Source organism: Macrobrachium nipponense, chromosome 3 (assembly GCF_015104395.2).
Source record: "Macrobrachium nipponense isolate FS-2020 chromosome 3, ASM1510439v2, whole genome shotgun sequence".
NCBI classification, from domain to species: Eukaryota; Metazoa; Arthropoda; class Malacostraca; order Decapoda; family Palaemonidae; genus Macrobrachium; species Macrobrachium nipponense.
Genome location: NC_087202.1, coordinates 36,004,693 through 36,018,216, shown reverse-complemented (window position 1 = coordinate 36,018,216; position 13,524 = coordinate 36,004,693). Strand labels below are relative to the sequence as shown.

General features: G+C 35.4%; 1 protein-coding gene across 3 annotated transcripts in view; it reads right to left on the bottom strand.

Moving 5' to 3' along the window:
- Positions 1-2,123, bottom strand: part of LOC135221700 (uncharacterized) — an 82,101-nt gene extending 79,978 nt beyond the window's left edge. Inside the window, exon 1 of one of the 3 annotated variants that reach the window (XM_064259439.1) lies at positions 2,057-2,123. In XM_064259439.1, the coding sequence (XP_064115509.1) occupies positions 2,057-2,108 (52 nt within the window). In that variant the 5' untranslated portion in view covers positions 2,109-2,123. Of the gene's footprint in view, positions 1-92; positions 146-2,056 lie in introns of those variants that run through there. The other 2 variants (XM_064259440.1, XM_064259441.1) reach the window with 2 other exon arrangements.
- Between the last annotated feature and the right edge of the window lie 11,401 nt (positions 2,124-13,524).

The following is a 13,524-nucleotide window of genomic DNA, read 5'->3' as shown; positions in this document are numbered from 1 at the left end:
AATCTAAATGCATGTTGAACTACGACCAAAAAACGTTCAATTAAAAGACATGGGTTTAATCTACAGTATCCAGAAGAACGTATTACACAAACCAATTGACTTGAAGGATCGGATCCACTTCCAGCGGCCGTAAACGTTCAGGTAATGCTGGAACAAAACAAACGAGCCTATCGCTTTAACAAGTATCTTATAACGAGAGCATATTTATCACACTAATATGAAATTACCTCTAATACTATTAAATACCATAGCACTTTTTTCTATTCCACTTGAAAGGCAAATGATGTAGGAAAATTAAAGACAACAAATTTTTAAAAGACTATGCAACACATTTCCATGACGAGTGACTTCGTAATTGAATACAATGTACGCATTTATCATACACGCGGGCGCGGACGTTCACACCCACACAAATAGACACATTTATATATATATGAATAATTATCACATCACCGTAATTATTTAAAAATATATCAATTCCGAGGTAGAGCGAATTAGATTTTAAAGAGAATTTGTTGCTCGAATAAATTATATATATATATATATATATATATATATATATATATATATATATATATATATATTATATATATATATATGTATATGTATGTATGTATGTATAAATAAATATATACATATATATATATATATATATATATATATATATATATATATATATATATATATATATATATATATATATATATATATATATATACACGACTGGTAAAAATGTTGTTATAACAACCTTCCATTCAGACCTATCGTTTCATGTGCCGGAGCTTTCAATTACAAAATTTCTAAATGGTTAGCTGGCTTCATTTCCCCCTTCCTAGGCACTTTTTCTCCCAGTCACATTAAAGATTCGGAAGATTTTTGTCACAAATTCAGAGAAGCACATATACTACCACTTCACAACATAAAAGCTTTAAGCCTTGACGTAGATTCCCTGTTCACAAAAGTACCAGTGCAGGACGTTCTTCAGTTTTTCAGGGAAAAATTATCCCCTTATTCAGATCATTTCCCATTGACGCTTGACAAAATAATAAAGTTAGTTGAATTATGTGTATCTAATAACGTATTTTCATTTGGGGAATCATTCTATAAGTAAAAATTCGGGTGTAGTATGGGTAGTCCTTTAAGTCCCGTTTTAGCCAATCTGTATATGGAATACTTTGAAACTACAGTAATAAATACAATAAAACCCAAAAACATGCTGTGAACGAGATATGTAGATGATATTCTAATATTTTGGGATAATAGATGGGGCAATTTTAATGAATTCTTCTCAAAATTAAACGCATTAGTGCCCAGCATTAAATAAATTTAAAGTTGAATGGGAAACAGACAACAAAATTCCTTTTCTTGATGTTTTAATAATCGGAGACACGATAGAATACAAATTTACCATATACAGAAAACCAACGTTCTCACCTTCATACATTCACTACTTCAGCTATCATGACATTCCTATCAAGTCAGGAGCAGTCAGCAACCTATTCTTCTACCGACCCCCTCAAGACAAGACCAGATACACACCCAACAATAAAATAAAAATTCCACACCTGGACAGGATTAAGACGGTGACCCAGACCCTCGGAAAATCTAACCCTTTTGCATTTACTTACCCAAACACCTTAGCCAAATCCCTGATTAACGTCCAGCAAAAGACATCCCCCAAGGACACAGGCGTTTATGAAATCCCATGCCTGGACTGTGACCAATCTTACATCGGATTTACAGGAAAATCACTTCCCCAGAGATTAATTAATACTGCACAAACAGTCAGTTAGGTATGGACAACAGAACTCTGCTATTTTCAACCATATAAACGAACATAACTATAGAAAAAACTGGAATTTGTCACATATAATTTATAGCAGCAAGTGCATGTACAAGAGTCAAATGATGGAATCAGCCTTGATTAAAGCGAGGCAGGTAATGAATATCTCAAAGGGAGCATGGGACTCAGATACCATCGACAAGGTTTTCATTCAACCAACGCTTAAGAAGATTAAAGGAAGATTATCAGTGGGAGTGACTTAAATTGGCTTACCTGTGGATGGACCTCTTGGTATAAATACCACCTTTTCTGTAACTTTTCTCATTCATCTACCTGAAGAGGGAGGCAGCAGTCTCTGAAATATAGTATTTCTCTTTATATTTTGGTGTTTTTATGGGCTTCTTTTATTATATATTATATAATATAATATATACAGATATATATATATTATATATATATTCTTTATTAATATATATAGATATATATATAGAACATATATATCTAATATATATATATACATATATATATATATATATATATATATATATATATATATCTATATATATATATATATATATCTTTTATTATATATATAATATATATATATATATATATATTATATCCTCTTCTAACCTATAAAAATTTTTCGTCTCCGATTTTGTTGAAATTCGCGGCCTATGAAGGTTTCTGTCTAATAACTGTAGATACCTTACGAGAAGGATCAAATGTAACCTGTTCCCGGCTTACGAAGCCTTTTATCGTATCCAGATTTTCTTGACAGTGGGCTTCAATGCACAGATTGTGGCAAGATTATAGAAGTATACATAACATAGTTTAGTCATCTGAAAGATACTGAAACCGAGAAATCACTAATATCATGAGATATCACAACCCTTGAAATTTTGAGGAAAAGATTTTCATATACTGAGATGTTGCTGTTTATCTGCTGTATATTTATGTAAAGATTAATGTATACTGTATTTATGATTGCGGAATAAATAACTATAAACGATTTAATTTGGACTAAGAATGCAAACTCTATAGTTTTCCCTTTAAAAAATTCATGGGTAAATAAAACTTGGAATGTTAATTTTTTTTTACTGAAATTACTCGCATGAAAAATAATACGTCTGCATAACAAGAGTGCAAATGCTAAAATGCTCTGTTAGCGAACCTAATAATTTTATTTATGACCAAGTTTTGTTTTAATTAATTGTAAGTGTAAGCCGCAATAGCTGTTGAGTTATTGAAGCCTTAACGTAAAGACATTATTTATCATTTCACATAGAGAAAGAAAGTTTGGGGCGGTGGGAGAATTTAACTGGCTCCTTTGTTAAAGTCCAAATTTACCTTAACTCTCTGATTCACTACCAGAATCATCTATTACAGATCTCTCTCTCTCAGTTAAGTGCCAAATAATGTCTTTGTGTTAAGATTTCAATTGCTCAGCAACAGAGAGATATGAGAGAGAGAGATCTGTAATAGATGTTTCTAATGGTGAATCAGAGAATTAAAGGTAAATTTGGACTTTAACAAAGGAGCTATTTAAATTCTTCCCCCATTCTCTCTCTCTCTCTCTCTCTCTCTCTCTCTCTCTCCTCTCTCTCTCTCTCTCTCTCTAAGCTGTTGCGTTATTGACGCCTTAATGTAAAGACATTGTTTAGCATTTAACAGAGATTGTTTGGTATTTAACACACACACACACACACACACACACACACAGAGAGAGAGAGAGAGAGAGAGAGAGAGAGAGAGAGAGAGAGAGAGAGAGAGAATTAAATGTAAATTTAGACTTATACAACTGAGCTATTTAAATTCTCCCCCCCCCACCCCCAACTCTCTCGTTCTCTCTTTGTGAAATGCCAAATAATGTCTTTACGTTAAGGCTTCAATAACTCAACAGTTGAGAGAGAGAGAGAGAGAGAGAGAGAGAGAGAGAGAGAGAGAGAGAGAGAGAGAGAGAGAATGGGGGCAGAATTTAAACAGCTCTCTTGTTAAAGTCCAATTATACCTTTAATTCTCTCCTTCACCGTCAGAATAATATATTACAGACCCCCCCCCCTTCTCTCTCTCTCAGGTAAATGCCAAACAATGTCTTTACATTAAGACTTCAGGAACTCAACAACTATTGAGGGTTACACTTGCATTTAGTTAAAATAAAATGTAGTCATAAATAAAATTTTTAGGTCTGTAACTGAGCAATTTAACTCTTCTGGATGTTGTTAATGTAATTATTGATGAAATGTTTAAAGTGAGTCATGAAAACCATTCTAAGTTAAGCAAACAGAGCAAAATGTTGATTGCAATGAGTTCCTAGCATTAACTAATAGAGGAAAAAGCGTAGTATTACTGAGGCCCACTGTCAAAAATTCTGCCCACTTCTCAGGAAGACATTTCTTCACATTACAATTAACAGATTAAACGTGAATGTTATGATAATTTCATCAAACTAAATATTTAGAAAAAGAATTTCTGAAGGTATCTCTTAGGTTCCAAGTTTAAAATTAAGCTTGTATGATGAAGCAGTTTACAATTTATTTAAATATAAAACAGTTTCCAATTAATAGAAGCCCACTGTCAAGAATACTTGACACTCAAACTCCTTATAACACCTATTACAAATACATTGTGGGCCTGGTCATACGGACTAATGTGTGAAGGATCTTCACTAAGATTTTAAAGCAGATGTAATAAATTGGATGTGATAGGTCATGAAATTTACCCATAATTTCAGATGTTTCCAAGAAACACAACTTCTCGTCACTCGGCGGCTTACTGACGCCGTTTTCAGAAGCGAATGTCTAAAACTTACATGGTGTGCAGGGCATGATCTCTCAAAGAAAATGGGATATTTATATGCCATAACTACTGAATTTTTCAGGTGAGAAGATTGTTCATAAGTGTCCAGTATTCTGGACACTTTATTTAGGGCTGGGTACGAAGGGGATATATATATATATATATATATATATATATAATATATATATATATATATATATATATATGTTTGCAACAATGTACGATCGTTGATACGGTTCCTCTTTTAGTTCTCTGAGAATGGTTAAGATGTAAAGCTGAAAATTGTAAGGATTTACACCCTGTTTTTCATTTGAGAGCATCTACCTTCCTCAATGGAAATTAACATACAACATCCATTGCAAATCAAGAATTAGGCTCCCAGGTTACTTTTTTTTTTTTTTTTTTTTTTTTTAACGCACTATCTCTTTTTGTAGTATGCTGAATCGGCATAAATTTGTCGACATCCCATGCTTAATATATTCAGATGAACCCACCACAGAGGCAATTGACTGGATATTCACGCTTCCAAGGTAATGGGGAATACAGAAAGAACGGGTAACTTTTAAAAACAATAAACAATTAAGTACATACACAAATAAAAAAATGTAGGTACCTAAAAATGTTAATTATTAAAACACAATTAAGGAGAATTGTATTATGGAAATAACAGTAGAATGGCCCGTTTGGTGCATCTGTTTCTTTCTACGATGAGTAATAGCTGGTAGTGAGATTTCTATCACAAATTCTACTATATACGTATATAGGTACCTATGTAAGTAGCTAAATGTAGCAAAATACACATGTCAAGCAGTTGGAGGATATTTCACTAGGATTAAAAATAAAACCAATAATCAAACGATTCCTAATTCTATTACATAGAGCATCACTATTAGAAATATCTAATAATATATAATAATAATAATATATGTCACCCATTAACCCCATTAATTAGAATCGACATTTTCTTCTAGCTGCAACGAATCTGCTTGGGCCAAACCTTGGACCTTGATAAACCCATTACTGAAATTCGGCATCTGATCAGCTTAGCTGAGTTTTTATAACAGAACATAACTTATATTACTATCATGACAATAGAATCTACAAAAGCAGGGACTAGGGACCCTCCACAGTAACTAGTTTGTTCATATCACTTGTTCGATATAGATATTTTTCGACTCTGCGAATCGTTCGTTTCGTTAAAAAGAAAAAAAAAAAAGTTTGCCATTTCGGCTGGATACTTAGCTTTGATTGAATTCACAGCATCATGGGTAGCAACTATTTGTTAAAGTTCATATTTTCGAAGGTAAATACCAATTCATACTCATAGCTCACAATATCGTCGTATGTACGTACTACATAAATTATCAATTTTCCAACGTGGAGATTCTAGCAAAAATATATAAGATAGTAAAAAATGTCAAGCTATTCTCCTACATCTGTGTAATACTCATTCAAGGAATTGTATTTGGAATTCAATCGTCATTCATTCTTTCAATGTGTCCTATTAGTATATGCGTCTTTTCTAAGTACATGCCGAACTGGGGGAGGGGGTGGTAAGAATTTGCCCTATTCTGGACCGGGACAGTCAAGCTATTACATTAACATGGTTGCAAAAGTACATCAAAAGACACAACTCATTACTTTTCACATTAACTTGAGGTATACGTTAATCCAGACATCAACATTTTGCAGGGGAACTTCTGTCCACAAGACCCAGAAACTGGTTATCTGGAAATATACCTATAATTTACACCATCAGGTATCAAATCATTATCTGCATATTTTTCATTTTAAGTAGCTTGAGAATCATAACAGGAACTTTAAAGTTTGTGGTAAGACCAACGACTACTCTTGAAACTAAACTTGCTGGGTTTGGTAACAATGAAGCTGCCAACAGGGTCAGTACCTAAAAAAATCTTGTAAGATAAAATTCCCACTCCCAGATGAATATTTTGAAGAAAAAAAATGGAGAGACACTGAGTCACAGTAATAGGCTTTGCATAATATTCAGAAAGGAAAGGCGATGGGCACATCTCGCATGTATTAGTGGAGAAATAAAATACAATTACACATTCCGCCATCATTGTAGATATTTTCAAGTCGTTTTCACTTCCTAAGTACTTTACTGGAGGGTTCTAACAAAGGTTCGTGTCATCCTAAAAGCCACTGACAGCGGCAGTAATCTCTGGCATGCATATATATATATATATATATATATATATATATATATATATATATATATATATATATATATATATGAATATCTGGTGCATGAAAATGTGTCCCCAAGGATCCCTTGGATACAGGAATTAAAGAAAATATGAAATTCATAGACACCCTTGACATTACTGCTTACGAAACCGTAAGGAGTTCCAGATGCTAAGAATACTCAATAATTCTTATAATCTTAGTCTCATTCTCATATAATAAATATTCCCCTAAATATCATCTGCAAGTCTGCACTATATAGATAATAATGACATCATACATTGCTATGCTAGAAGAACAATAACAAAAAGAAGCATACAATTGCTGAGCATGGCAACTCCTAGTGGGTCCTAGAATGCACTAGCTAGTGAGCTATTCAGAGGAGATCACAACCATCTTCAACATGATTCATGAGCGCCATCTGCGGGCCGAAGGGACATAGCCCCCACCCACTTTTTATTCGGGGGGGGGGGGGGGGGGGGAGGGGACAATATATAAAACGTCCTCCCAACTTTTTCCTCCAATTTTTATATAACAGATGCTGGAAATGAGGCTATTAATAATATTATAAAATACATAATACTCAACATAAACAGTATAGAAGATTAAAATAATGAAGAAATAAATTGTGCAATTGTTCAATAGGTTCGTGGTCAGATTAACTCTGTTCATTTAAATTTTGACTGACGTGTCCCCATTGTTTACATAAGAAGTCGGCAAACGAAGAAAAGGCAGTAGCTGCTGCCTGTGAGTTTGTTATTCTTCTTGCATCTAAGTCTTTGATTTTCTTATCAGATATATAGTATGTTTTCAAGTTAAAACGTGCAAAATGGTACACCCTTGTACCGTATTTTAGCCAATCTGCAATTTGTAGCTTAAAAACGTCTTCATTGACTAATTTGATAAATTAGTCATCCTTTTCCCTTAATATCATTCACATATTCATATACTATATACATATGGCATTAGAATACGCATAATAATGTTCATCTCTTCTAACCCACCCCCCTCTCTATAGTCTCGCCCCGCTCGTCAATATCAACCATATAATTTCCAGAATCAACGCCAACCCCCCAACCCCCCACTTTTAGAGACCAGATAACGCACCTGACACGATCAGCTCGCCGAACAGTCTTGTGCAGCTTAAAACAGATGCAAAATACAGCATTACATCCGTATAACTACAAACCAAAATGTCTTTTAATTTGCTTAGAATGCTTCCAAAGAACAGACCGCTCAAATGTGAAACAAACGGATCCAAAGTTAGCACAAAAAAAAAAGGGGGGTATGTATCATACACATGAAAAATAAATACACACAGATGAACACACTAGCAAGGACAAATATACGGAGTACATAATGAGTAGCTATCAAAGTGAGAAAAACTGAAGGTGATGAAAAACTGAAAGTGATGGTATTCAACCTCTCAAAATTGCGGTGCAGCAGACATATACATTTATCTAGTGCTGGTCAGCGAGTCGTACCGGCACCTACGTAAACAGAAAAACGATTCTCTCAGTCCCGCAACGTGTAGCGCTTATTAATTAATTTCAGATGCAAGGGCACTATAGAGGTGATAACGGAAGTTTTATTTTAAAACATATCTTATCTATTAATGAGCCAAAGAGAGTAAAAGTGGACCAAAGAGAGGGGTTGTCTCAGGAATGTAAGCGATTACGATTTTGGTTCGAAAGATATCTAAAAAATCTGACTTGCAAACATTTTTTTTCATCTGCATTTGATAAACTTGATGCCTTTCGTACGAATAACATAGCTTATATTTTAAACAGCATATTAATTTTTGTTTTCTAGACGAGGCACTGTGCACGTTACCTGCTAGAGCTTCTAGGAGTGCGTGAATCTGATTTAACATCACACTGAGACTTGAGTATCCTCCAGATTGTGAGTAGTAAATGCTTTTCAGTTTTTGCAAAAACAGTTCTTCAGAGTTCCTACAATGCTGAGATTTCCACAACTCGGTTGGAGTGCAGACTTTCAGCCGAAAGGACAAATACCTCTTGATTGTCACGCGTAAACATTATATGAGTGATTTTCCCGTTTATATAATTCGTTTAATCACAGGTACCTACCCTGGTACAGAACATTTTCTTTAACTTTCAATAGATATATGACACCAAATAAATCAGTCTGGTGAACAATTAATTCTCTTGTGGATCAAGTCGACAAAAGAATCGCCCTTCATGAGTTTAGAGTATACTTTTACTAGCTCATATTTGCAAATATTTTATATAAATCCTCCCTTTCAGTAAGTGGCCAATATTTGGTCCTAAACTGAAATTCTGTCAAAACTTACTTTTCGAAGTGACAAGGATCAGTTTCCTGTTTTCATAACTAAGATCTCTGTTATATCCATACCGTTAACGCAGCTGTTCAAACAAGTCAGAGACGCACAAATATATAATTTTTCGATTTCTAATCTTGCAAAATGTTCCTTCACCTATATTTGTTATGGTTTTACTTTAATAAGACATTTTCTTAGCAAGGAATATTCAACTGCCTGAATAGACTATTGTAATTTCCACTGTTACGAGAGAGAGAGAGAGAGAGAGAGAGAGAGAGAGAGAGAGAGAGAGAGAGAGAGAGAGAGAGAGAGTATTGTCCTATATATAATACTCTAGGAGATATTTCGTAATTAGCAAACTCGGCTACTTAACTTCTGAGAACGAAATTCCGACTGCCCGTTCTTAAAAGGCAGAAAATCCCTCAGCCACCCATCTCACTCTTGCAATTTATAATTATCCTTTTAAAGCAGAAGAGGAAATCTCGGAAGCGTATAAACTAAATGACAAGATTAAAGGCTCATTAAATCTCTCCCATCCCCTCACTGCAGCGGTCCCGAGTTTTACGAGCAATTAATTCTGTTTTTAGTAACATTCCAAAACCGAGAGGAGGGAAGCTGCAGCGCCACTTAAGAAGCGATGGCGTTGCTCGACAAACAATGGCTTTCTTTCCCAAGTGAACAGTTCAACATAGAAACGGCCTCTTCGTTCCCTTTCCGAGAGAATGAAAGAACGTGGGAACAAGAAACTGGAGCCAAAACAAAAAGAGACGCACCGTAAAAGCCTCATGGGATAAATTTGTGAGGGTATTCAAGGGAGCAGAGAAAAAAATCATAGGGTAAAATAAGGGACAGATATTATCATCATCTCGGTCTAAAAACTGTTCCATGGCATGGAAGAAAAAATGGGGAAATAATGTGGGTTTATAAAGAAAACACATACATATACATATAGGCGAGACGTCTACAGACAAAAACTCAAAGGCTGGTATTTTAATGACCCCTTTCCATTATGGAACTTTGAGAGAAAATAAAAACAAATGAAAAACAAATCTTGACAATAGTATCTGGTAAAGAATATACTGCCAAGGCCACACAAATACGTAGCCACCGATGAGGCAATTAAATCTGCCAACACCAGCATTTACAGAGGTGTTAGCACGATACCCCAAGAATGGGCGAACGTTATGTTGTGGCCTCCTTGAGGTGATAAACTACTAGACGAGATCAGCACAGAACTGAAATAGATTCGTCACCAGAAATTCGATTTCTCTCGAAAGTTAATCATCTAGGAGATGACACCTATTAATTAAGTTAAACGTAACTACCAGACTCCTTCCAATTCCGCTCGCCTCTTCCCGAGAAATCCTGCTCCCATACTACACATTGAAGACCACAGGTCAGGGTACGGGTAAATTTAACTACGTTCCTACTTTTTTGGTAGAAGCCACTTTTAAATACACAAGGAAATTATTTCACGCAAAAAAAAAAAAAGACTTTTCAAATTGTACCTTTATCTTATTCTATGCTCGCAGGAAAGCATTCGGTCACAATTTCATCAAAAAATGAGCTCTTCGGTGTCAGAAGGGAGATAGACTCATATAATAACAAGAAAAGGTACTGCTTTTAATAAATTCAGTATAAGAGCATCAAATAACTGCAACGCTACAGTTAAAAGACCTTTATATTTCACGACAGTTTATTCCATTCCAGTACCTGCAATGAGATTAGTGTTGAGTATCGGGAAAAAATGTAGGCATACGAAAACAAGAATAAGAATGGGAAGAAGGGTATGTGCGGTCTTCATATGAGAAGAGAGAGAGAGAGAGAGAGAGAGAGAGAGAGAGAGAGAGAGAGAAATGTCTGCTCCGATGTGGGCTTATTGGGCTAATCAATATTTAGCAGCATTTTGGTTCACCAATTTGTTACATTTTTATCCTTAAATCACAACCGAAATCAAAGCAAAAGGAAGTTAAGACCATGGCGCTAACAAAGGATCTCTCTCTCTCTCTCTGTGTGTGTGTGTGTGTGTGTGTGTGTGTGTGACAGAACATGTTCACCATCATACCAAAACGTAAAGAAGTCTCCTCTTTAAAGTTTCTCGAATTAAACAAAACAAAAAAATAAATAGATATGAAAGAAAACTGACTTTGTGGAATACTTGAGAGTACAGTAACATTACAACCCTGACACAGCCACCACTGAAACTCCACACCACAGGGAAGTGATAACGGTCCTGGTTTTTCCTCACATGTTGAGTAAGTTTCAGTTAAGTTTCTTTGACCGAGGAGTCAGTTCCAGCTTTTGTGATGTTGTTACCTTATTGTAAGTAATCTTATCTCTGATTTAGTGCCAATATACTAATTCTATAATTCTCTTATCAGGAACACCTGAATGGCCTAACGCCACGAATAACTGAGCAGTTCTGACAAGCAGATGGGCAGTCGAACACCCTTTCAGGGAATGGCTGGATACTTCCACTGTTTAGCTCCAACTTCCGGAGGGTTGCTGCTTCCATGATTCACATGACTGGTCTAAGTCACTCAAAATGTGAAGTCCAAATTGCCTGAATTTGGTGTACCATTCACCATTCAAGTGGATGCTGGTGACTGTGCTGTCTTTTTTGCTTCAGATTATATTGCCTGCAATTTATTCTGAGCTGCAATTCAACTAGTTACTGTTATGGTGCGTAGTTTCTGTATTTTATTCTAATTTTAATAAATTACCACTTGATTCACTAGCACTGTTTGACATATTTTCATCATAATGGATTCCCTTACTGTAAGTCATTAAGATTGTTTCTGTAAAGGTTTTAGGCAAGGGACCTTGCAAGTAATGATGGACTGTGGATATTACTATGTTATTCTTTGTGTAAATGTTTACAGCTATGAATTATTTCGTCTATGTTCAAGTGTAGAATTTTTTATCATTACTCAGGCTTAGTGATGGGTGAAATGTAGGTATAATTTCATGTAACAGAATACAAATTATGGACAGCCTGATGAATATTAGCAAATGGTGACTGACAAAGCATTTTTATTTGGAAAGTGAATTGAACGTACCAACTGACAAGTTGGCTGAGAGGGAAGGACTTTTTAATCTAGTAAGTCAATGCTTATGCCTTTCATAATCTTAAAACGATTTAAAGTCTAATAAAAAAAAATAAAAACACACCCCTCAATGAGTCAAGGAATTAGGCTTATTCTGGGAACTTAATGTTTGCCACTATAAGATACTAAAACTGAAATTACGTGGACCACTAGCAGACTTAGGTTGAATGGAACGCTGACTGCAGAAAAAACAACTTTGGTGCAGAGTTGTGTAAAACTATGTCTAAAGCCAGAGCTTGAGCAAGCATGTTTTTTTGGTATATGTTTAGACATGTATGGCATCCTGTCAAAACTGCTACGGTATACGTACACTGTTTCCCATGGAAACATCCTGGAACTTATCCATACACAAAATTTACCGCCATTACCGGATTCTGGAGTGAACTAAGGTAAAACAAACTGTGACGATTCTTCTTTAATGCCACCAAAGAAAGAACCATTCGTGAACAAGAATGAAGTAATTTCTGAATTAACCTTTACTATGTTGGAGGTATGAAAAACTGTAGACAACCCCACAGCCATCCCATTTATCAAGCTAGTTTCCACAGAAACTAACGGCTATTAAACTTCCGTATATATACAAAATTCAATTGATTATATGAGCGCAATCGAGTTCAGAAGAAAAAAAAGTTCGTTCCGTAATAGCGCTAAATCTCACGACAACAAAGGGACCGTTTTCAGCCTCACACCGTTCAAGGGACCACAAGCGGAAATTCGGCTTTTCCTCCGTCACAGCTTTCTGTGTTGTTCTTGCTCAAAAGACAGAGCCTCATTAGGCACTTCCATTTCATGATTTACAACACAGAGCTTTGGAACGAAGAGAATTCTCTCAATTTAGTGGCTTCGCTATATACTTCAAATGAGAGAAAATAGTCTTATGTCTGAAAAATGAGAAGTCACGCGTAAACATTTAGACAAAACGGAACCTCCAGAATCATTAATATCTCATGTAGGTTCAAAACCTGATCATTTTGGCTAGTCCTACCCCATGCACTGGCATAATGATCCCACATATCTTGTAGTTCTCCTACCCTAACAATGTGGAGAGCTTCAATCCCAGCGAAAAGTGAGGCAACTCTCTACTGTTTTTCCGGGTAGATGAATAAGCGTGGAAATAACAAGTGTCAAAAAAAAACTCTTGGTTCACATGGAATGGATGTTCCAGACGAAAGGTCATGTGGGGAAGGTCAGGAATAAAAACGAAGGCTGCAGCTGAACACCAAAATAGTTGCTGTAAGTTGCCTTTAGCTTCGGCTGTTGAGTAACGAACCTTGAAAAGTTTGCTAAAATTTATCAAAATATGAAGTTAATGAAGTTTTGGAGTC